The sequence below is a fragment of the Bos grunniens genome, chromosome 18 (genome assembly GCF_055505025.1).
Source record: "Bos grunniens cultivar Pamir isolate PY7600 chromosome 18, Bosgru_T2T1.0, whole genome shotgun sequence".
NCBI lineage: Eukaryota > Metazoa > Chordata > Mammalia > Artiodactyla > Bovidae > Bos > Bos grunniens.
In genome coordinates this window covers 53,007,329-53,032,627 of record NC_141182.1, presented here as the reverse complement: position 1 = coordinate 53,032,627, position 25,299 = coordinate 53,007,329, and the positions used below count along the sequence as shown (strand labels likewise).

Genomic DNA, 25,299 nt, shown 5'->3' with positions numbered 1-25,299 from the left:
TCTTGGGGTGTCTGAGCTGGGGCGGGAGGCTTCCCTCCTTGGGGTGGACAGCTGGACAGACCGGTTTGGAACGACAGGGTGAGGGGAGAGGCTGGCCCCCAGTGCCCGGGGCACTGCAGGACTGGCACAGAAAGCTGTGCTCCCGGTTCCTGGTGTGGGCGAGGCCAGGGCAGGGGCCGAGGCGAGGGTGGGGAGAGGCCTGGACCTGTCACCGGAGGCCCCTGGGCAAAGTCCTGGCCCATCCTCCACAGGCGGGGTGCTCAGCCCTTTTTTCCCACCACATGGCACCCGGGCCCTGAGTGTGGCAGGAGCAGCAGTTCTGATTACCAAGGAGCCATGCTCCAGTCCCCAGATGTGGGCGGGACTCCCCACCAGGTCACACTGGCGCCTGTTCCCTGAAGCCACCAAGCACCTTCCCCAGCCGGCCTCGGGCACTGGGGTTTGGGGGCCTTGCACTGACCACACAGATGAAACAGACCAAGGGAAGGGAATTAAATAACGTGTGACTTTATTAGAGATAAAACCAGCAGCATCACAGCTTGAGCCCTTGTCCCCCCACCTCATCTCTGCCCGCCCACACTTCTGCCTAATGTCGGTAGTGGGGGCTTCGGGATCTGGACCTTGACCGTCTGGAGAGAGAGCGGGGAGAGAGGCCCTGTGAGGGTTTGGGCAGGAAGTAGGGAGCCCAGCCGTGTGGGCAGGTGCACACACACCCACCCACATGGGACCACTGGGGCTTCAGCGACGCAGAGGTTGGCTGCGTGCAGCATGAGGCCAGGCCCTGGGCAGCTCCTACGACTGGAGGGGGGCCAGGGCGAGGATGGGGGAACCAGGGCTGGGGCCTCCCACGAGAGGACAACAGTGACTGCCTGGGGAACAGGGCCTGCCTGCTTACCTTCGAGAAGAGCTGTATTCTCGACCTGGAAAGAAGGGGGACAGGAGTGCAGGTGAGAAGAGCAGGATACTGCCTGCCCCTCGGCCCACACCCAGGCGCTACGAAGCTCTTCCACTCCTGCGGTTCCCTTGGGACTGAGGCGCTGTGTGTCGTGTGTACAGCTTAAACGTTTTAGTTTATTGAAGGCTGATGTGGAAGGTGTACCGTGGTTTTCTGTAACTCAGGTTTGACATGTCTTCTCTTTTTAATGTCCCAGAGCCTCCAGCCCAGCTCTCCTGACCCAGCGCCAGAGAGGCACTCGCTGTAGAGGGGGGAGGGCGACCAGGGGCACACTCACTGTAGAGGGGGGAGGGCGACCAGGGGCACACTCACTGTAGAGGGGGGAGGGCGACCAGGGGCACACTCACTGTAGAGGGGGGAGGGCGACCAGGGGCACACTCACTGTAGAGGGGGGAGGGCGACCAGGGGCACACTCACTGTAGAGGGGGGAGGGCGACCAGGGGCACACTCACTGTAGAAGGGGGAGGGCGACCAGGGGCACACTCACTGTAGAGGGGGGAGGGTGACCAGGGGCACACTCACTGTAGAGGGGGAGGGTGACCGGGGGCACACTCACTGTAGAGGGGGAGGGTGACCGGGGACACACTCACTGTAGCGGGGGGAGGGTGACTGGGGGCACACTCACTGTAGTGGGGGAGGGTGACCGGGGGCACACTCACTGTAGCGGGGGGAGGGCGAGCGGCTCTGCCGGCTGTACTGGCGTTCCCATTCCTCTCTCTCCTTCTCTCGGCGCTCCCGTTCCCTGCAGGGAGAGGCAAAGCAGGGTAAGAGGTGAGAATACTGAACTCGAGGGCCAGCTGGGTTGCCTGCCAGGTCGAGTGGAAAAGTGAGCCAAGGGGCAGGTCCTGCTCCTCTGTCCATCTGGAAACGAGTGCACTGAGCTCAGAGAGGGACACCGGCCGGCAGCTGAATCCCAGTCTACCACCCGACGAAAGGTTTGCTGAGGCCCGATAGTTTGATCATTTCCTGTCATGCTCCAGGCGCAGTCTCTGAACAAAGGGACTTACATGCTAAGGGCTTATCTGGCCTTTGTCAGAATGACCGGGATTTGCTTTGCTATTCCAAGGGCTGCATTTATTGAGCGCCACCCCAAGGGCTGCATTTACTGAGTGCTGTAGTGCCTGGCCCTGATCACACTAAATCCTGCCCACAAGCCTATGAGATGGGATAATTAGTTCATCCCCATTTAACAGATGGGCACACTGAGGCTCAGACAGAAGAAAGGCCCACAGCTAGGGGGTAGCAGAGGTGAGGTAGGATCAGAAGCCGGGCCTGACTGACTAGAATGCCAAGTCCCTATGCACTGTGCTCCCCACTTCCTGATGCGCCCATGTGATGGGTGTGTAATAAACCACCAACCAGTAACAGTAGCTCCAGCCATCAAGCCTCCCCACGTGCCAGGCACCACACGTCAGGAGCCTTACAGCGGGATTCCACAGAGACGACTGCCTCATTACATCTACCTCACATGACGAATCCTGGCTCACAGAGGTTAAGATACTTGTCCAAGGACCCACAGCAAATACAGGGTAGAAAGAAAAGTAACAGATGACACAGCTCTCAATTGACTGACTCCCTTCCTTGCCCAGACCAAGCACTACAGCCTCCAGTTCTGCTCATGGGCCCCACACAGGCTGAAGCTCTAAGGGCACTAATTCCTCAGTTACCCTGTGCAGTGGGCACCAAGGACTGTTCACAGTCTGGACAAGCACCCACCCCAGGGCCAGAGAGTCAGAGAGAAGCGGAGCTTAGATTGAACCCCAAGTCTGTTTGAACCAGGCTCTGGGCCACTCAGCTCTGCAAAAGAGTCAGGCGAGGAGAGGAGCAGAAAGGAGGGGGAGCAAAGCCCTGGCTCCCAGCGCGGGGCTGACCTGCGTCCAGCCCTCAGCATTTATGAGCACCAGGGTTCTGGGGGCAGAGCATACAGCAGGAGCCTGGCAGCCAGACCCGACTTCTCAGTGAGGATGCCAGCAAGAGAGAGTGAAGGACACAGACAGGACGCTAGGATGCCGGGGGAGACGAGCGCCATGAAGGAGGGGTGCTAGAGGACGGTGCTTTTGGGGGTGCTGCTCCACACAGGACAGTAAGGAAGGACCTGAGAGCAGCCTTGGGAACAGTGGGTGGGTATCTGGGAGAGAGAAGGAAAGGCGACCCCAGCTGGAGACTGGCTGAGCTGCGAGGCAGGAAGGACACGAAGATTCGGAGAAGTGGGCCTGGTCAGAGCTCTGGGTCGGGCTGGTGATGGGGAACACAGGACCACCCGGAGGCAGGCTGGGGGCAGTCTTACTTCATGCGGATCTTGCGGGCCATGGCACGCAGCTCGTCTTCCCGCTCCTGCGGCAGAGGCAGCGGTGAGGGTGGGGCCAGGCTTCGCCCCTCGTGGGCCCCGCGCCCTCCCGACCCCGTACCTGGCGCTCATGCTCCTGCTGGATCATCTTCTCCTGCGCCGCCTTCTTATCTGCTTTGACTGTGGGGAGAGGGCACAGGGGCTGAGGAGGTGGAGGCTGAGCTCAGAGAGGCCCTGGACCTGGCGGCCACAGGGCGGGTGCACACCTGCTCCTCCCCAAGGGCCTCCTGTCTGGAGAGAGCAGGGCCTTCCCCAGCTGGACGTGGAAGAGGAGCAGGGAAGCCCTGGAGGGGCGGGGCCGGGACGTACATTGCCTGTTGAGTGCCTTCTGCATCCTCAGCTTAAGCTTCTCCTGCGGTGTCAGCTTGGGCTGGGGAAGGGGGAGAAGAGGCAGGAGAGCGGGTGGGTATCCCGGAGCTCCCACAACCCACCTCATCCAAAGCCTGGGACTGGCGGGGGCAGGAGCGGAGGACGGGCAGGCTGCGGAGACCAGCCACGAGGGTCTGGGAGCCCCAGTGGAGAGCGGAAGGGGGGAGCGGGGCACGGATCTCAATCCCTGGGGCTGGATCTCCCGGCCCACCCGGGCCCCCCTGCAGGCCCACCGGGCCCTGCTCTCGGGCACTGCTGCTGGCGGGAATTAGACGGGCGAGTTCCAAATTCTTACTGACTTTGGCAGCTCCTGTCTCTTTACCAGCGGCAGGTTCGGTCCTGGGAGGAAGAAAAAGCAGCTGCCACCTCCAATCACATGTGGCCTCAGCACTGCCCTTGGACCAGACAGCAAAGGCCGTGTGCCCCAAACACCCCCAGGCGGAAACCACGTGCCTCCTGGATCCTGCAGGGCAGGGTCGTGTCCCCCCCTGACCCCTCACCCAAGGCAAGGCTGAGACTCCTCAGCACCCCCACCCCCACCAAGGGCAGACCCCCCCAGGGCAGGACCAAATTCCTTCTGAAACAGAACAGTGGGGTGCGCCCCCACCTCCATCCGCCAGCCCTAGCCCCACTCACTTTTTCAGCTTCTCGCCCACAGCGGGGGACGCTGCCGGCCTGCTGAGCTTCTCCCTCGGCGGTGACGGCGAGTGACTCTGGCTGCGGCTGCGGCTACGGCTGCGGCTCAGGCTGCGGCTGCGGCTCAGGCTGGGGCTGCGGCTGCGAGTCAGGCTGCGACTTCGGGACGGGCTGAGGGACCAGCTGCTGCGGCTACTGCTATGGTGCCGGGGGCCCCGGCCGCCCCGCCGGTACCGGTCCCCGGAGCGGGAGCGGCTCCTGGGGGCGCCGAAGAGCAGGAGGGAGGCTGTGAGACTCCGGGGACCTCCTTGCATGCTGCCCCAACCCAGGCACTGAATCTACGCGCCTCCGCGCGACCCTGCAATCTGTTTCTAAGTCCCTCCTGCTGCTTTCCTCAGACATCCTCCCTGGCCTCCCCGGTCTCTAAACAGAGACTGTCCTCTAGATACACTGGCCTAGAACAGCTCTTCACGTTTCACTAGACACCTGTGCGCCCACTTCCCTGCGAGACGATCTCTGGGAGGGCAGGACTTGCCTGGTGACCCCCCGTGGATGCTCACCTCCTCACATTGCCAGGCCTAGGGTCTCGCCACCAGTGGGGACGACCCCTCATCCCTCCCCACTCGCCTGTGGCACAGACCCACAGAATCCAGTCTGGGAATATGTAAGCCCCCTCCTCTCTCTGCTCAAGACTTGGGGGCTCCTCAGCAAGGGCCCCCTCCTCAGGGTGACCAGGCCCCCCTCTGACCCTGAGCCTGTCTCCTGCCATTGCCCTGGGTACAGGCTCCAGGCAATGATCTGGACGCCAAACCAACACCACACACTGACTCTGGTGGGACTGTCCCGGGTTTTGTCAGCAATATCGAGAAAACAAGAGCTGTCCTTTAAACATCCAACTCAGTTTCTCTGGAAAAATCAGAAAACTGGGCACGCCACACCCACCACTGAGTGGCCTACAAGCCCAGCAGAGGGGAAGTGTGCCCCAGGTCACCAGGCCCACGGGGCGCCTCGATTTTACCTGCCAGACCTCGTGGGCAGCTGACACTGAGATCCCCACAACAATAACACAGGTAATAACGCTGACGACAACAAGAGCACTCATCAAGTGCCAGGCTCTGGACCAAGCACTGAAGTAGACTTTGTCACAACTTTGCACTCAGTGGAGGAGACATTATGATTCGATTTCTTCTACAGATGAAGAGGCCCCAACAGCTCAGCAGCAGGGCCAGACTCCTCATCCGACCGGCTGCTCTGCAAGTCCCGCTCTCACCCAGCAGGTCGTGCTGGCCCTCCACGGGCAGCCCTGACCCCCCTGGAAAGGGCAGGAGGGATGCTCCTGTCTCCCAGGACGGTATTCCTGCCCCACCTGCAGCGCTTACATCACACCCCGCCCTCCCCTCGGGGCACCCTGGTCCTACGAGGCACCTGCAACAAGCACAGTCCAGTCTCCCACCCACTGGCTCCCCACATCTGGGATGACCACCATCCCCCAATTCCACGGCTCCCTTGCAGAGCCTGGTCTCACCCAGATGGGCTCCCCGCCCCACGCACCTGCTTCTGCGCCGGGGTCCATAACCGCCGCGCCGGGCCGGCGAGCGGGAGTAGCGGTGTCCGTCTCGTGAGCCTCCACCTGAGTGCCGCCGGCCACGGCTGCGTGAGCGAGAATAGCGCCGGGAGCGGGACCGGGAACGCGACCAGGAGCGGGACCTGGAGCGGGCGTGGCGGCCAGAGCGGTAGTAGCCCCCGCCTCGGCGGGAGCGGGAGCTGGAGCTGGAGCGGGAGCGGGAGCTGGAAGTCCTCGAGGCGGAGGAGGAGGAGGAGGAGGTGGAGGAGCGGCGGCTGCAGGCGGGCACGGGGGGCGGTCAGCGCCAGCCTGGGCCGCAGCCCCCTGCTGCCCCGAGTCCCCCCCCCACGGTGCCTGGGTGTAGGGCGGGCAGCGTGAGCGTTACAGACCGGGCACTGGCATTACGTCCCGGTGCGGGGCCGCCAGGCTGGGGAGGTGCTGGGGGCTTCCCTGTGGCAGCCCCTGATGCAGCTGCTGCAGCTGCGGCTGCGGCCGCCTCCTCATCGCTGCCCCCAAAACTGGTGATGAACGTGATCTTCTCCTCCCGGCCGGGGGTCGGGGAGCGGGAACGGGAGCGGGATTCAGAGCTGGACTCCGAGGGCGACCTGAAGAGCAGGGAGAAGGGGCTCACACCGGGCTCCTCAAGCCTGTTCACCCTCCACAGAGCAAGAGGTCGAACAAAGAGGTCCACCCTCCACACAGCAAGAGGTCGCAGAAGAGCAGGGTCCCGAGCAACAACAGACACCAGGTACAACAGAGCCAGCAGGCAGAAAGACAGCAGGCCTGCAAGCATCTGATTCATGACCACGAGGCCTTCTCAATACAACCAGGAAAAGCAGTGACAGAAAACTATTATTAAGAACAGATGCACAGATCTGTACTGTAACAGCAACAGGTTTCCTCCACACAGATGTCAGCTCAGTTCAGTCACTCAGTCGTGTCCAACTCTTTGCGACCCCATGGACTGCAGCACGCCAGCCCTCCCTGTCCATCACCAACTCACAGTTTACTCAAACTCATGTCCACTGAGTCAGTGATGCCATCCAACCATCTCATCCTCTGCCATCCCCTTCTCCTCCCACCCTCAATCTTTCCCAGCATCAGGGTCTTTTCAAATGAGTCAGCTTTTCACATCAGGTGGCCACAGTATTGGAGTTTCAGCTTCAGCATCAGTTCTTCCAATGAATATTCAGGACTGATTTCCTTTAGGATGGACTGACTGGATTTCTGTGCTGTCCAAGGGACTCAAGAGTTTTCTACACCACCACAGTTTCAAAGCCATCAATTCTTCGGTGCTCAGCTTTCTTTATAGTCCGACTCTCACATCCATACATGACTACTGGAAAACCTTAACTTTGACTAGATACACCTTTGTTGGCAAAGTAGTGTCTCTACTTTTTAATATGCTGTCTAGGTTTGTCATAAGTTTTCTTCCAAAGAGCAAGCATCTTTTAATTTCATGGATGCACTCACCTTCTGCAATGATTTTGGAGCCCCCCAAAATAAAGTCTCTCACTGTTTCCACTGTTTCCCCATCTATTTACCATGAAGTGATGGGACCAGATGTCATGATCTTAGTTTTCCGAATGTTGAGTTTTAAGCCAACTTTCTCACTCTCCTCTTTTGCCTTCATCAAGAGGCTCTTTAGTTCTTCTTCACTTTCTGCTGTAAATGTGATGTCATCTGCATATCTGAAGTTATTGATATTTCTCCCAGCAATCTTGATTCCAGTTTGTACTTCATCCAGCCCAGCTTTTTTCATGATATACTCTGTATATAAGTTAAATAGGCAGGATGACAATATACAGCCTTGATGTACTCCTTTCCCTATTTGGAACCAGTCTGTTGTTCCATGTCCAGGTCTAACCACTGCTTCCTGACCTGCATACAGATTTCTCAAGAGACAGGTCAGGTGGTCTGGTATTTCCATCTCTTTAAGAATTTTTCACAGTTTGTTGCGATCCATACAGTCAAAGGCTTTGGCACAGTCAATAAACCAGAAATAGATATTTTTCTGAAACTCTCTTGCTTTTTTAATGATCCAGTGGGTGTTGGGAATTTGATCTCTGGTTCCTCTGCCTTTTCTAAATCCTAAATATCTGGAAGTTCACAGTTCATGTACTGTTGAAGCCTGGCTTGGAGAATTTTGAGCATTACTTTACTAGCATGTGAGATGAGTGCAACTGTGTGGTAGTTTGAGCATTCTTTGGCATTGCCTTTCTTTGGGATTGTAATGAAAACTGACCTCTTCCAGTCCTGTGACCACTGCTGAGTTTTCCAAATTTGCTGGCATATTGAGTGCAGCACTTTCACAGCATCATCTTTCAGGATTTGAAATAGCTCAACTGGAATTCCATTATCTCCACTAGCTTTGTTCATAGTCATGCTTCCTAAGGCCCACTTGATTTTGCACTCCAGGATGTCTGGCTCTAGGTGAGTGATCACACCATCGTGATTATCCAGGTCGTGAAGATCTTTTTTGTACAGTTCGTTTATGTATTCCTGCCACCTCTTCTGAATATCTTCTGCTTCTGTTAGGTCCATTTCTGTCCTTTATCGAGCCCACCTTTGCATGACATGATCCCTTGGTATCTCTAATTTTCTTGAAGAGATCTCTAGTCTTTACCATTCTATTGTTTTCCTCTATTTCTTTGTATTGATCACTGAGGAAGGCTTGCTTATCTCTTCTTGCTATTCTTTGGAACTCTGCATTCAAATGGGAATATCTTTGCTTTTCTGCTTTGCCTTTTGCTTCTTTTCTTTTCACAGCTATTTGTAAGGCCTCCTCAGACAACCATTTTGCCTTTTTGCATTTCTTTTTTTGGGGGGATGATCTTGATCCCTGCCTCCTGTACAATGTCACGAACCTTCGTTTGTAGTTCTTCAGGCACTCTATCTATCAGATCTAATCCCTTGAATCTATTTCTCACTTTCACTATATCATCATTAGGTCATACCTGAATGGTCTAGTGGTTTTCCCTACTTTCTTCAATTTAAGTCTGAATTTGGCAATAAGGAGTTCATGATCTGAGCTACAGTCAGCTCCCGGTCTTGTTTTTGCTGATTGTATAGAGTTTCTCCATCTCTGGCTGTAAAAAATATAATCAATCTGATTCTGATATTGACCATCTGGTGATGTCCATGTGTAGAGTCTTCTCTTGTGCTGCTGGAAGAGGGTGTTTGCTATGAGCAGTGCATTCTCTTGGCAAAAGATGTCAAGTCAGGTGTAAAGCAAGTTTGAAAGCATTAAGTGTGAAATAATCTCAATTTTGTTAAAGAAAGTATGTAATCTCCCTCACGGCACCCACAGTTGAGCACCTACCTGAGCCAGACCTTTTCTCAAAAGGTGTACCTGCCTTATCTCATCTGTCCTCCCAGGAGCCCCAAGGGTCCCTTTCACCCCATCCAACAAAGGGAACGGGTCAGACTGAGACCTGTCCACCCTCAAGGCCTCTGACCAACCACTCCCACAACAGGAGACACATGTTGTGTGCGACCAGGCATTTCTGTACCTGTTATTTCTCACTGGTTATTTCTGGCAGTTCAGATTAAAGACACCTGACATCTAAGTCCCGCCTTTCTGCCATGTTTGGTCACTTTTAACACAAAACTCTGTTATGTTTAAATCAGAAAAAAGCAGAGCACATCCCCCAGTCTGTGATCTCAGGAGGGCAGCCTACAGCACACAGGCCCCACCGAACCTGCCCTCCATCAGGAGGGTGCTGGGCCCTGGGAACTCACCGCTTATAAGGGTCATAGGTGGGGCTGTCTCGGCGGGCGTAGCTGTAGAGAGAACCAGATGGGACGGGGGTGGGGGGGGGTGGGGTCAGTACGCATGGAATTAAGGTCAACCCCTGACCTGGGTGCCCCAGGCCACGCCCTGGACAGTGACGAGGAGGCTGCCGGCCATGTTACGGGCCCTGCCTTCATCCCTCCTGTCCCCTCACACCTGCCAAGAGCCTGAACCGCAGCCCTGCACTTCTTCGGTACGATGGCAAGAATCACCACAGCTCATGACAACATTTTCCAGACCATGCATCCAACCCTGAGCCCACTGCAGGTCCCTTAAGCCTCACAGCAACCCTGCGACTCCCCTTGAACAGAGGAGATGTGGCAAAAGCATGGGTTTGCCCGGGCCCCAGACCGGGCTCTCTGCACACCAGCTGCCTCATCCAAACCTGCCCAAGACCTCACTGTGGGCACTGGTGTAGCCCCCGTCCTGGAAGGTGACGGTGCTCCTTTCCCAAAGAGAAAACTGCAGCTCGAGAAGATAAAGTCACCTACCCAAACTCTAACAGGGAGGAGGCGGCCCACAACAGAAGCAATGGTGCCCCCTTGACTCTGCTCACAGCCAGGGAATGTGACATGGGTTCCAAATCCAGCAGGGAGAGGGGGATGGCTGGCAGGACGGGTGTCCACACGTCCCTCGTGGCCACACCTATCCCAGACCTTCCCTGTTCGCTCTATTAGGACAACTCTGCCTGCAGGCCACAAGCTTGCCCCCCAGACTTTCCTGAGCCTTGGCTCCTCCCGCAGTCCTGAAAGACTGATGCTGGCAGGGCGGGGGCACAGGGCAGAACCCCACCTACCTGGGGGGGCTGATCTTGCGGCCCCTCAGCCGCTTCTCCCGGAACTCCCTCCTCTGGCGCCGGGAGCGACGGCCCTGGAGCAGGGTAGGGATGAGGCTGGTGAGGCTGTGCCTTCCACGAAGCACACACCTGCCCTGCCACTAGGGCCCAGCCCTCACCGAGTACATGGCCTTCTCCTCCTCAAGGGCCTTGGCGTGTTTGATGGCCTCTGCCTCCTCCTTGTCTTTCCGGAGCATCCTGCGGAGGGGGAGGAGGGCCACCAGGAGGAACGAGGTCAGATTACAGGCAGAGTCACTGCAGGAGGCGAAGGACCCCAAGCCATCCTGGTGGGTCTCACATCCATTCAGTACTATTACTGAGCACTGATTGCACGCCAGGTGCTATCTCAGGCATCAGGGATTACTGAAAATAAAACTCCCCACTCTCATGGACTAACGTTCTGGGGAGAACACAGACAATGACCAAAGTCACGTAACACATGACTTGTTAAATGGTGAAAAACCTGATGTGAAAGGAAATCAGAGAAGGGGGAGAGAAGTCCAGGGGCCTGGTAGAGGCTGCAGTTTTTAACAGGGAGGCCGGGGAAGCACCTCAGAGAGTGACAGCTGACGAGAGCCCTGGGGAGTGAGCTGTGCAGGTGCAGGCAGAGCTCACAGCACCTGAGTGGCCCCGGGTCAGGTGGGGCCTCGGGCATTTGAGGGGGAAAGAGGCCATGGAGGCCGGGCAGGGGTGGAGTGTGTGGGGAAAGGACCAGAGAGGTGAGACTCTGGCCGTGGTGAGGACGCTGGGTGCTCCTGAGTGAGGATGCTCAGACGCTCAGGCTGTGTTCAGACGTGGGAGTACTCAGGACTCAGTACCCTGTTAGCTGGGACCAGTCTCTGTGACCCACCCAGGTGAGGCACAGGGCAGAGGCCCAACCAGCAACTGCCAGTGAATGCAGGGAGAGGAGCCACTCCACTAGAGGGCGCTGTCCAACAGGCCCAGAAACCCCCGAAGCTCCCAGGGCTCAGAAGGCCTCAGGTCACACAGCCGGGGGCGGCCTCTGTCTCAACACCGCTGAAGCTGACCCCAAGGACCACCCCATACAACCTCCACCCCTCCTCCACGAGCTCAGGAGCTGTGCATGTAATGTCCCTGGTGCGGAGTCAGGGACACCAGCGCTCAGAAGAGGGGTAACAGCAGAGATGCCAGGTCCACAGGGTGGGGAGCAGTGTCCGCCCACAGGCCTCACCTGACGAAGTCGCCATCGGCCATGCCATAGGTCGTGGCCTGTTTGTTGAGATCTGCCACCTGTTCCTGGTTCAGTTCGTCCACATCCACCTCCACGTCTGCACCAAGAGAAAGGCTGTCAGGGGCCAAAGCCGAGCAAGAGGAAGGGAAGGGGCAGCGCCCCAGGACATGGGGGCGGGGGTGCCCACCAGACCTCAGGCCTCTGTGGGTGGGTGGGGGTGTGGACACGAGTCAGCACGTCCTGGTGTCCCCAGGCTGGCACAGGACTCGGCCAGGAGCAAGCACCATAAACAGCGGGCGAGGGTGGGGGAGATGTGATGGGGAGGGAGTGATGTACACCGGAACGTGAACAAGGGCAGCTGAAGATCTAGGTGGGTGGAGGCAGGGGTGCAGGTCTCAGGTATTCGGGAGTGGGATGCTTGATGGCTGAGTGGCAAGTGTGCTTTACACACTTCTGAACAAACAGGGGACGGGCTGAGAGTGAGCTGGATGAGGCAAGGGGAGAAACGGGTGGCTGGTCTGATCAGTGGGCATTTAGCTGGCAGTGGGCAGTGGGGTGGGGGCTGAGGCCAGCTCTGTAACTGGAGAAACACGTGTTTTCAAGAAGAGAGAGAAAGAGAAGGACGGGGAGAGACCAAGAGACTAAAGTCAGAAGAGGAGAACAGAGCCAGAACCCAGGTGGGGACAGTGTCAGAGGAGCAGAGTCCTAGAAAGTAGGAAGGAGAGAGAAACAGCGAGGGAGGCTGGAGCAGCAGGACACAAGTGAGACGGAAGGACAGCGGGAGGTGGGGGTCAGGAGAGGCAGGCTCGTAAGCACGGGGCGCCCCGCACAGGGGGAGGGGCGAGACACGAAAACGCTGCCCAGGGACTGTGGATGGGGAGGGCAGAGAGGGGACCCCACCGATGTCGGGGATGACCTCATCTTCATCCGAGTTGCTCTCCTCCTCAGCCGGGGACTCCTCCTCCTCCGGCTTCTCTGTCACCTTCTCCACCTCGGCCACCGTGCTGTCCTCGTAGGTGTAGCCGATGGATGCCTTCTTCTCTGCCAGCCTGGCACGGGGGAGCCGAGAGTCAGGGCCGCGCTGGGAGGAGAGGCGGGCCCCAGGCCAGATGCAACCCAGCCAAGCCTCCAGGGCCCACACACCGCTGCCCGCACGCCGCCCTCCTGAGAGCCAAGGCAGCCTGGTGCCCTCGAACAGTCCCTCGGCCTAGAACGCTCTGCGCCCACCTGCCACCAGCCCTTCCCTCTTCCTACAGCTCTAGTGCACCACCCTCCAGAAGTCCTCGTCTGGGGGTGGCGGCCGTCCTCAGCTCCTGGCCCCACTCATACTGGCTCTCTCCACTGCCACCCCCGACTACGTGTCCTGCAATGGCCGGCCCGAGTTCTCTTGGGTAACAACGCAGCCCACCTTGGTCCAGGATGGAGCAGGGGCCTAGGGCATGTGTGCTGCTAAACTCAGCTGACACGCCCTGGCGCCATCCCTATGCCAGCCTTGTCCAAAACAGGTGGCCATGAATAAGGGTCGGTCACTGAGACGCTCAGTCACCTCCGTGAGGACCGAGGTGGGGACGGCTTGGGAGCAGGGGGTAAGGAGGCGGCTCCGGGACTGCAAAGCAGTGGAGGGACCAGCCAGGCTGGCAGAGGGATGAGCCATTCCTCAGGGCACACAGCCCGGAAAAGCCCTCTGCAGAGTGACATCAGCTGCTGTGGGCCACACGCTTATTGCCTGGCAGGGTACAAGCACTTCCCCAGCTCCATCTCCTGCAGTCCTGGGGCATCCAAGCAGGGGGCACCAAGGCTCAGAGGGCAGGACTCAAACCCAGGCCCTGGCCCAGTCCAGCTCCTGCCCATCTAACTGCACCTCCTCCCAACCCAAGGGTGGAAAACGCCATGGAGAGCTTTGTCAGCAAACCCGTCCCCTCCGGCGCTGCCTGCTCCTTGCAACGCTGATGAAGCGAGTACCTACTAGGCGCCAGCCGCCAGGCCCGGCTCTAGGGGACACCAGGTGGACGGAGCCCTGTGGGGCGCACAGTCCTCCTGCTTCCCACAGCCCCCGCTGCCCCGGACCCCGACTCACTTCTTCTTCTCATCCTCACTGGGTCTCTGGAGGCCTCCATACAGCTCGTCGATGTAGATCTGGTACAGGCACTGCTCCTCGGAGACTGGGGTGGGGCAAGAGGCACGTGAATCAGAGGGGGCTGGGGACACTGGGAATTCAGGGGGGACTCAAGAATGCAGTGGGGCTTGGGCAGGTGTGAACCCAGCACGGCTGGCGGCAGGCTCATGGATTCCCAGATAATCACAGAATGCATGGTGATGACACAGCAGCTGCAGGAGGGCCCTGGCTGCACCGCTGACTTGCCATGCAACCCTGGGCAAGGACTCAGCCACTCTGTGCCTTGGTTTCCTTCCCTGTAAAATGGGAGGACCACTGGCAGAAGGAGAGCCTGGGCACTGCTACTGTTATCACCGTCACACAGACCTTTGACTGGACCCTTCAGAATGACAAACCTATCCCGAGAGCTGGACGTCAGTCACCTGGACCCCACGGCACTGCCACTCTGGGCCTCTGGGCCCCAGTTTAAATTAAGCTAATTCGGGCTCTCTCTCAGCTAAAGCACACAACTTGAAGAGCTCAGCAATGTACCGGAGCCCCCTGGTCCGTGTGCAGTAAGACATATGCCCAGCTCCAGTGGGACCCTGGACACGTCCCCTTCCCTCAGAGGGCCTCAGCTTTTCTATCTGTAAAGCGAGGTTCGGGGTCTGGGCGAGCCCCAAGGTGGCACAGCACGGCCATTGCCGTAGGCTCCCCCATTCTGCTGGTGGTCTACGCAGCCCCAGGGGAGGGCCCTGGGGCTCTATGCGGGCTTTAGGCTTAGGCAGTCCCATGAGCTGTCTCACGTGAGCTCCAGCCAGACTGGCCTTCCCTGTCCCCCAAGCCACCCTCCTCCCGTCCCCTCATGGCTGTCCTTATGGCCCGGACAGAGTCAGGAGCACCGCCCCCCTCTCACTGGGGAGCTCCTGCCCCACCCCACCCCACCCTCCACTGACCCAGCCTCAGTCAAGCACCTCCGAGAACAGTATACCATCTGTCGAAACAGTGCCTCAGCTTGTAATGAACACCCGCTTTCGTGATTATGTGGCTCCCACACTAGACCCCTCCTCCCAGAAGAATGCCTGACACACTACAGGTGCTCAGGAATTGTATGAATGAATGGATGGATGAAGAGATGGAATCAGGCAGAACTAAGGGAAACCCTGGCTCCATCATCAAGCATCTATGTGGCCTTGGGGGAAGGCAAAAACTACCACCGCATCCATGACGCTACACTCCCCTGATGTGAAGGCTTCATTGATAGCCAGAATTTGAAAATCTCTGCTTTTAAAGATGCTAAACATCTATTTCAGAAACAAAGAAATAATGGGGACAGTGAACCCACAGCGAGGGTGGACTATGCCAGGCTCCATGCAGGGGCCCTAAGCATCCCTCAAGCGAACCCTCCCATCACCCTGAGAGACAGAAACCTCCACAATCACCCTTCTCCAGGAAACGAGACCAGCTAGGCTGAGGGACGAGTGTGTGGCCCTTAATCTCACAGGGAGATCTGGGAGAGAGGCTCTGAGTCCTTCTCAGAAGGTGAGCTACAGTTCAGAGCTGTGTGCAGGGCAGGGTGAGAACCCCAACTCCTTGGAGTGTCCCTCCCAACTCCTGGGCCTCAATGTCCTTAACTGTAAAATGGGGCATCGCGCCTACCCTGCTGGGTGACCACACAGATGCACTGCAGTAACAGAGACGAAAAACTCTGTCAGGGCTGGAGCCTCCACAAGTCCAGAGCAGGGAACAGCCTCTACGCTTGTTTTCTCTTTTGTGAGGTGACAATTTGGGAAGAGAACCTTGAATGTGTACGAACACTTGGCAAGCTATCAAACTGCCTAAACAGTCATTTAAAACAAGCACAAATTTCCTCTTCTGAGCTAACACTCTGACCAGTGCAGGTGGGGAAAATACACGGAGCAAAAAAAATATGTTCTTCCTATTTCTCCTAGTTTTTTAGGAAAAAGATCACAGAATTAGAGAGCATGGGCTGTGGAAGTGGCCACCTGGTAGGACCATCTAGGTCAGCAGACATCTGCTGTACCAATTCCAGAGACAGAGGCCCCAGGAGAGAAAAGGGATGCGAATGGAGCGGGTCCATGACAGAGCTGGGACCACCCAAGGCCCTATAGTAGAGAGTACTGGGATAACTTTTCTTCCCAGTCTTGTTGCCGTCTTCCAGCCTACAGGGACCCCTCCCTCAACCCACTCCCCACACCCCAGGTCACTTACTGCCGGCAAAGTCGTTCTGCACCAGGCCTCGGTAGCGCTCGTAGTTACATTTCCGCTCGTCCGACTCCTGTTCTGGGGAGCTGTGGGGGAGGACAAGGTCTTGAGATCACAGGGAGCTCCCAACCCAAGCCGGCACGAAGGGGAAGGAGGGGGCGGCCTCCAGCGGGCGGGGGTTCCCCCACATGCACACCTCCTTCCCTCCCAGGAGGGACGGGCCAGCAACCCCAGGGGAGGCGGCTTACATGGTGGTGAGCAGCGGGGGCGTGTAGTCGGGGATGTGGTCCAGGTGAGCGCGGACATCAAAGCGGTCAATCATGTTGTTGGTGTCCCCCTGCCAGGGCATCCTGAAGTGGGAGGAGGGGAGCAAGGCACCTAGGGTCCCGGTGCCCTGGACACAGAGCACCTGCCCCCTGCCACCTTGTGCTTGGGAGCCTGGCCCTCAGCCCCTCTGATGCCCATGCCAGTCCCACTCTCAGCCCCCACCTCCTGTTCCTTATGCCACAATGCACCCTGAATCTACATTCAGGGCCCTGAGGAAATCGGGGCCCTAGTTTGCAGAACCAAGCAAGAGTGGGACCTTGAACAAGGTCCCATGGGCCACTTGCTAACACCCCAAAACACGCCCTCTGGCAACCAACTCTCTGCTTCACCTGGGCCTCTGGCCATGGCCCTGCTAGTCCCCTCTAGGTGCTCCAACCACTACACCACTGGGTCTTCATCCCAAACCCTGCCATCTCGCCCTAACTAGTGACCTTCACCTCCCACTCAGGCCAAGCCTTTCCTGTCTGAGGCGCCACAGGTCTGTCCATATACCAGGTCCCTTTGGACCCCTAACCCCCAGCCACAGATGCCACCCTCAAGCCCAGTCTTACATGTTAACAGGGCTCTCCGCGGCCAGGGCGACTGCAGAATCCAGGTGCACCTTGCAAGCTCGACCGTGCACCTGCAGGAACTGGGCCGGGTCCTTCTTCTGCGGGGATGGACAAGATGGAGGCCACCACCCAACTGAGCCCCGAGCCCTGCCACTGCCCACACAACCAAGCTTAGCAGCAGCTTCACCTCTACGCCAAGCAGACCATACTTTTGAGGTAGAAGAACCTGCCGGGGCGCACAGGCAGCACTAACAGGGCCACCTAACCTCTTGGGGACAGGTTTCCTCTCAAGGTAGCCCCAGGAGGCTCTGAGCTCTGGCTCAGTCTTCTACAGAGCCAGTACTGAGACTGACCTCCCTAAAATATCAGTGCCCAACTCTTCACCCCACACCCACCCCAGGGCCACTCACTCAGAGCCAGGTGCAAGCACGTTGGCCAGGAGCAGCCTCAAAGATACCACGACTGCATAAACTCATGAAAAGACGATCAACGTCACTATTCGTCAGAGAAACAGCAATCAGAACCAGCCACCTCACACTGCCTAGGATGGCTAAAACTGAAAGGACGGGCAACAGCAAGAAACTGACAGGAGTACGGAGAAATCAGGCTCTTCAGAAAGTCAGACAAAGAACTGCCACGTGACCCAGCAACTCCACTCCACACCCGAAACAGCTAAACACAGACACTGAAATACCTGTACACCAACAGTGGCACTGGGCACAACAGCCAAAGAGTGGAAACAAGTCAAATGTCCATCGATGCACGACAGAGAAACAAAACATGCATAGCCAGACAGTTTAATATTATTCAGCAGTAAAAAGCAATGGAGTGCTGATCCATGCTAAAACCTGACGGGCCCTGCAAACGTTACACTAAGTGAAGGAGTCAGTCACAAAGGGCCATGTAGCCTACAGTTCCATTCATGTGAAATGTCCGGAACAGGTGAATCCATAGAGACAGAAAGTAGACAGCGGTTACCCAGGGTGTGGGGAGGGGGGAACTAACTGCTAAGGGGCATGGGGCTTCTTTTGGAGGTCAAAAAGAGTTTCTAAAATTAGACTGTGGAGATGGTTGCACAATCCTGTGAATATCCTGAGGGCTTCCCGGATAGCTCAGCTGGTAAAGAATCCACCTGCAATACAGGAGACCCCGGTTCGATTCCTGGGTCGGGAAGATCCTCTGGAGAAGGGACAGGCTACTGACTCCAGTATTCTTGGGCTTCCCTGGTGGCTCAACTGGTAAAGAATCCGCCTGCAATGTGGGAGATCTGGGTTCAATACCTGGGTTGGGAAAATACTGAAAACCACTGAACTATACAATATGTGGATTTAAAAAATGTTCCTCCCCTTTTCTTCTTTTCTTCTTTTTTTGGCCATGCCTCAAGGCACAAAGGATCTTAGTTCCCTGAGCAGGGATAGAACCAGTGGGAGCGTGGAGTCTTAACCACTGGACCAAGAAAGGCCTGAGTATGTGAATTATATCTCAATAAAGCTATATTTTTTTAAAAAGGCACCAAGATGGAGGAGAATGGCCCCCGAGTCACCGTTTTCTCCAGAGTCCCTCCCACCACCTCACCGGATGCTGCTACCTTCCATTCGCTTCTCACCTCTGGCCTGAGCTCTCCTGTGGGGGTTACAACCCCAAGTGACCGTAACTGCAGCAGGAAAGCCTAAAATCTGGCGGCGGCGGCAGCAGCAGTAGCCGCCACCAGTGCCGGGCCCTGGCTGAGCTCCAGCCCCCTGCCGCATCAGAGCCACGAGCCAGGGCGCTAGTGCTCCCCACTAACCCTCACCAAGCTCCCCTCCCCAGACTCCAACCACCCCCCATCCCGAGCCCCCTGCCCCGCCACCGTCCCTGACCCCTCAGCAGCCTCCTCTCCCCGGCTCGGCTCCTCGCTACCACCCTTGCCCTCTGCAGCTCCTTTTCCACAGAGCAGCCTGAGGCAGTGTTAAAACATATTAGGCCCTGGCCCCCTGTGCAGAGCCTGGCCCACTCCCGCCTGGCCCTCTCTGACTGCTCGCCATGGGCTCCCCAGCCCCGCCCTGCCCCGCCCCACACCGCCGGCCTCCACGCCACAGAACAGCCCTGCTCTTGCTGTCTGTCTCCTCACTTATTTCCGATCCCCTTCCAGCCACCTTCCTTGTCAAGTTTATCTAAACAGCTGCCCCAGCCCCTGACTTGACCCTAGCTCCTTACCCTACCCTACTCTCTTCAGAGCACCGCCCATCACCTGTCACCTGTCACCACTCCGCAACTAGAATGGAACTTCCAGGCGGGCAAGACCCATCTTGCATTCCGAGCGCCCAGGGCAGGGCCTGGGAACACTGACCAAAGCAAACAGAATGCGGCCTCACTCACAGATGAGGAGCCTGAGCCCAAGACTGAGAAAACCATCAGCCTCAAGCTCTCGAGAGCCTGCACTTCCTCATTCGGCCTCGAGCTCCCACCCCAGCCCCGTCAGCAGGAGTTGAGAAGGACACTCACCAATGACCACAGCTACCACCGGGCTGCTCCCTGTCCTGTGCGCGCTCGGCGAGCTGAGGGTGGCCTCCACCCGCATCCACAGGGTGGCGCTGCTGCGACCCAGCGCCTCTTCCCACACCTCATCTGCCTCCCTCAGGCCCTCATCTCAGGCCTCGTGACTGCCCCGGGGCAGGTCTAAGACCTGGGGTTCGGAGACCGCTCCAGGCCAAATGCTCGGCTCCCACACCCAAGACACACGTGGGACTGTTTGCAGGATGGACTTTGGCCTGTACCAAGAATTCACTGTACCAGCACCAGGGAAACAAAAAAGCACTGGGCGGGGAGTTAAGACTTTGGGTCCGTGGCCTGGCTCTGTTAACAGGGAGCTTCCGGAAAAGTCCCTGAACCACACACGCTAAAAGCCAGGTGTGTTACGTACACCTCAAACTTCTCAACCGTGGGAGAAAGGTGCTACTCCTACCCCACGTCCCAGATGAGGAAACTGGAGCTCAGAGTGGGGAGGCTCACTCGCTCCATATCACACCAGTCACAAACAGAACCAGGATCTGAGCTCAAATAGGCCTGACTCCAAAATCCACTTTTTTTCTAAAATAATTATTTGGGTCATGGTAACAGGCATACAACGTAAAATCCACTAACCTAACCACTTTTAAATGCACAGTACGGTAGCATTAACGATCTGCACCTCGCTGTGCACCGATCTCTAGACCTTCGTCTACAAAACCGAAACTCCACACCTGCTGAACTACTACTCCCCTCCCCTCCCCCAACTCCTGACAACCATCATTTTCTGTTTCGAAGGGCCTGACTGCTTCAAATACCTCATACACACGGAATCTCGCAGGGTTTGTCTGTTTGTGACTGGCTTATTTCACTGGACAGAGTCCTCCAGGTGCCTCTTTGCTGTAGCCTGTGACAGAATCCCCTTTCTTTCTGTGACTCAGTAATATCCCACTGCATGCACAGACCACTTTTCTTTGCCCATTCATCAGCTGCTGGACATTTAAGTTGTTTCCACACCTTGGCTATGGTGAAACAAACTCCAAACAAACATGTACAAATCCGTCTTCAAGAGCCAAAATCTATTTTTAACCACTGGACCATTACATCTCCAGGATCGAAGAGGGTCAGACAAGTTCGTGGTCTTTCTCTCACTCATTCAACTGTGAAGCAGGCACCCACTCTGAGCGAGGTCTTGTGCTAGGGTCACAGCTGTGACTGAGACAGTCAGCCCTGTCCCCACAGTTCACAGTTCATTGTGGGGGACAGACCCGGGCCCCACAGTGACGACCAAGAGTGAGCAGTGCTGGGATGGGGAAGCCAGGGTTTGTATCGCTCAGCCCGCTGGGATCAGCCTGGGGCCTCCTGGAGAAGGAGATGCCAGAGCTGAGATCTGTTTTATTTTCCACTTACACATCAACATGGAATTCTGTTTCTTTACCCAAATCACTGATTAGAAGAAAGTCGACAGGGACAGAACAATGACAGAACCAGGGACAGGAAGGGAGTGAGAGCAGGCACCAAGGACACATCAGAAGAGAAATCAGCTGTCTGGACTGGACACACCGGCCCAGTCTGCCACAGCTGACCTCTGCTTCCTCAACATTGGCCTCAGCTGCCTCTCTCGGGCGGAGAATAAGATGAGAGACCCACATGACAGCCCCATCCTCTCCTCAAAGCCGCCACCGTCCACAGCTCGGTGGCTCTGATCTGAATGCTGATCACGTTCATGTTCAGGGACAGCTGCTTGTACAGGCCTGCACCACAACACACCCCACAGACACTGTTCTGTTCTTGAAGCTCTTCCCTGTCACCCAGTGAGAGGGGCTGGTCGTCACCACTGTCCCAAGGGGGAAAACACGGCTCAGTGAGCTCTCTGGCTCACACGGACGAGAGCCTGGAGTCCCAGGCCTTCTGAGTGACCCCACTCCGGCCTTCTTTCCTCCACTCCATCCATCCACCTGGATGCGATTCCAGCTCTACTTGGTAATAATAACCTCAGCACCAAGAAGAGCTGGCATTTACTGAGCAAGTTAGCCTGGGCAGGTCGGCCCTCGGGAGTCTCTGTGCCCAATCTCACCCAACACTCCGATACCTTGGGAGGGAGGTGCCCTATCCCCACCATTTGTGACAGCCCATTAGTTGGCAACCAACATCCACTGCCCCTTCCTCCACAGTAATGAGACTCCTAACATAACTGGCACAAGGCCCCCAGCATACAGCGCATACCTCTCAGCCTTCCTGGCAGCTGTATGTGACCAAGGGCTACTTTCTGGCCACGGGGATACGAGTGGATATATTATGTGCAAACATTTAGAAACTTTCTTAACAACTGACATGAGCCCACTGGCCTCTTCTCCCTTCCTGCTGAATGGAATATAAAGACATGATGGCTAGAGCTTGAGCAGCCCTCTTAGACCTTAAGAAAATACTGGCAAGAGAAGCCACTCACGGCTGAATAACAGTTCCCTGAGCAGGACTGGCCACCTCTGGGCTTTTATGTAATAAGGAAATAAACATGTGTCTTCAGTGAAGATATGATGAAACAGAGACGCATGTCAAGCGCTCAGCACAGTACTTAACACACACACACTCAACAGCATTAACTACTGTTATCAGCAAAGCTTTAACACAGGGGTCAACACCCCTCTCCCAGGCCTGCTGAAAGGACCAGAAACAATGCACCGAAGTAGCAGGCGCGGGGTCTGGCACGCCCGAACCCTTAATAAGCGGCAGTTACTCAGCCCTGAGCGCTGACAGCGTTCCCCGTCCGCTGCTAGGGCCTCAACTATAACCAACATAGGCCCAGGCCCTGCCCTTGTGGTCCGGCCATAGTTATTGCAACACCACTGGAGACGGGCTCTCAGAGATGACTCTCCTAGGATAATAGCAGCCTCTGTTTCATGGGTGATTGTGGGGACTCAAAGCAATCATACATCTAATGTTCTCCTAACAGAGCCTGGAGCCTGAGAAGGATCAATTAAAATGGCAACTGCTATTATTATTGTTTTATTCATCTAGTCTTTTAAACCACGTTGGGCTCAAGCATGGAAAGCAGTACCATGACCCAAATAAACCTAGTCCCCAGTCTCACAGAGCTAAAAATGTGTGTTAAATTCCACAAAGGGGAAAAACAAGAAGCTATGACAGCATTTATAGGGGACACTGATTGAGTACGAAGGATGAGGGAAGACTTCCCTGAGGACCGAGATCCGAGAGATGAGCAGGAGCTAACCCAGTAGAGGAAAAGCTCACACAAAGCCCCTATGGCTAAAGAGAACTATACAATTTTGGGAGGTAAACTGGTAGCTCTTTATACACCTTTTTTTGCTAGAAAAAAGTAGCCCCAGATAGTAGGGAGGCCAGATGACACGAGCAAAGGAATAAGGCAGAAAGCAGAGTAACACGAGTCTGGAGGAGGTGGTAAAAGCCAGGCCATGGATGCTCTTAAAGGCTGTCATGAGGAGCCTGGCACTAAGGAGTCACAGAGAAGTTGAGTAAGAGAGGGACAGAGTCAGCTTTGTGCTTTAGAAAGACCTCTCTGGGGACTTCCTTAGTGGTCCAGCAATTAAAACTCCACACTCCCAATGCAGGGAGCCGAGGTTCAATCTCTGGTCAGAGAACTAGATCTCTCATGCCACAACTAAGACCCAGTGCACCCAAATAAATGTTTTTAAAAAAATAACAATAATTCCATCCCTTATTTAAAAAAAAAAAAAAAGACGTCTCTGGCCTCTCTGAGGAGGGTGGATTAGAGGCGGCAGGACTGGAAGCCAGAACACCAGGGAGGAGCCTGTGGCAGTGATGCAGTAACAAATGAAAACGTCTATATAAATACCATCTCACAGAAGATCAGAACCTAGTGTGCCAAAGCCATTTCAAGCTGGGGTCTCAAGAACAAGTGACAGTTAAAGAACTGAGAGGAGGCATTACAGGCTCAATACCCAGTGGGGGCAGAGATGCAAAAAAAGGCCAATGGAGCTACCTCAGAATGAAGCCCAGAGGCCAGACCACAAGGGCCTTTTAGGTCACAAGATGGAGTGTGCTCTTCTCTCCAAAAGCAACTGAAGCATCTAACAGGGGAGAAATGGCCAGAATTCACTAGGTGAATACTGACGGTACTCCTTCCAGGTGCCAAGTCAAACCTTAAGAAGGGCTGAGCTCCTCTGGGCACTGTGAACACTGAGGAATAATAACCAAGACCGACAGCATTCCGGAGGTGGCCAATCTTAAGTCTGGAGTGCTACAAAGCCTTCCCTCCTTCCTGACAACACCAGTTCTGTACTCTGAGTCCACACCAGACAGCACAGCGTGCAACAGTAAACAAAATACCTCGGTTCCGTCCCCGCCCCCAGTGATTATGCTCTAGAGGAGAGGAGGCAACCCACTCCAGTATTCTTGCCTGGAGAATCCCCATGGACAGAGGGGCCTGGTGGGCTACAGTCCACAAGGGTGGAAAAGAGTCAAATGGGACTGAGAGACTCAGCTCACCACAGCACAGCACATGATTACGCTAAAAAAAATGGACATTTTCTTGAGAAAACAGGTATCCCCTCTTAGCCTATTTCCAAGCCTGGTGGTACCAGGATAACCAGGGCTCCGCTCTCTCACAGAGCTCCCAGCCCAGATTAAAGGTCACTTACGATCTTTTCATAGTACTCCCTGCGCCGCTCTGCCCTCTTTTTGTAGTCGACCATCATGCCTCGAAGTTTCCGCTCATGTTTCCGAGCCTCGTGCCACATTGTGGTGAGGCCAAGGCTGGGGCCTCAACCTGAGGGATGAGGGGAGGGGTGTCAGATGGGCTTAAAAAAAAAAAAATACGGGCAGAATCACCGACACCTAATAAGTTGACACAGTTAATCCTGAGCATCAGCTTCAGGGACAGTAAGTGAGGCTGCAGAACTGTGCAGCAGGATACACTCGGGTGGACCCCGGGCAAGTCTGATCCAGTACCCTGGGTATTCTGAATCCCCCACCCCCACTCCCGTTGATTCTGGAGTGAGCAGCCCAGAGAAAGTTGTACCCTGTGCTGAAGGAGGAGGAATCAAGGATGAAAGGTTCAAGGATGGAAGGAGTGTTTGAAGTAAGGTCTGGAGGAAGAACATGAGCAGCTGGGGTTGGGAGCTCAAGGGAGAGGAAGGGCTGAAACGGCGCCCACCAGGTGGGCCGGCGGGGGGTGGGGGGGTGGGTCTGGGTACCAGAGGTCTGGGGATGAAGGCAGGTGGACGAAGAGAAAGTTTTTATGGAAAAAGGGTAGTGGTGTGGAGGTGGGGTCGAGGGCAGGTGAAGGGCGTGGATGGTGGTGGATGTCCTCCCGACACTTGCGGGAGGAGAGGGCAGGAGGCAGCGCCGGAGGAAAAGAAGCGCTGCCGAGGTCTAAAGCAGGAATCTAAATTGGGGGCGGGGGGAGGGTACAGAGGCTGAGGGAGGCGGAGCGAGATGACAGGAGGGGTGGGCTGCGTTTGGGGGCAAGCCTGCAGGACCGGGCTCGAGCACCCGGTCTGGGCCTGAGGGATCCCTCTTAAGTTTTTCTGACAAGGGGGCGGGACCTGTGGCAAGCGGCAGGGTCCGACGCGGCGAGTTCTGGCCGACGGCGGAGGTAGGGCGCGGCCTGAGGCACGGCAGGCCGAAGGGGTGCGGGGCGGGCAGCCCTCGGGGCCCGGGCCGAGCGGAGTCTCACAGTAGACCGCGGAGAAGCCGAGGCAAGGGCGAAGCTGGGCTGACGTCCGCCCGAGGCCACCAGGTCACCCGCTGCCCGCACTCACCGGCTCGTCGCCGCCTCCCACCGCTTCGCTCGCGCGCGACCCGCGCCGGAAGCGGAAGTGGGAGGCTGAGGGACGGGGCGGGGAGCGGCAGAGGCACTTCCGCCTACTCGAGAGGCGGTCACTAGGTTGGACTAGAGAGTGAGCGGAAGGGCGGGGCTTG

At 56.5% G+C, this 25,299-nt stretch overlaps 1 protein-coding gene across 10 annotated transcripts; it reads right to left on the bottom strand.

The window, feature by feature from the left end:
- Window positions 1-491: 491 nt before the first annotated feature.
- Window positions 492-25,186, bottom strand: CLASRP (CLK4 associating serine/arginine rich protein). Of its 10 annotated transcripts, none has more exons than XR_015146180.1 (21): window positions 24,924-25,186; window positions 24,018-24,145; window positions 16,891-16,988; window positions 16,261-16,362; window positions 16,019-16,098; window positions 13,769-13,853; window positions 12,592-12,740; window positions 11,692-11,788; window positions 10,619-10,697; window positions 10,461-10,534; window positions 9,613-9,654; window positions 6,261-6,476; window positions 5,859-6,146; window positions 4,308-4,565; window positions 3,967-4,010; window positions 3,612-3,672; window positions 3,364-3,422; window positions 3,243-3,289; window positions 1,615-1,697; window positions 896-920; window positions 492-629 (listed from the first exon to the last, which is right to left on the bottom strand). XR_015146180.1 is itself a non-coding variant. In XM_086353087.1 (21 exons), the coding sequence occupies exons 2-21, from the start codon at window positions 24,114-24,116 to the stop codon at window positions 587-589; spliced, it is 2,025 nt and encodes a 674-aa protein (XP_086209213.1). In that variant the 5' UTR covers window positions 24,117-24,145; window positions 24,924-25,186; the 3' UTR covers window positions 492-586. The 10 variants fall into 10 exon arrangements, 2 of the variants coding, with proteins under 2 accessions (XP_086209213.1, XP_086209214.1); XR_015146175.1 differs by having other exon boundaries at window positions 896-1,196; window positions 3,971-4,010; XR_015146181.1 differs by having other exon boundaries at window positions 25,140-25,186.
- Window positions 25,187-25,299: the final 113 nt, after the last annotated feature.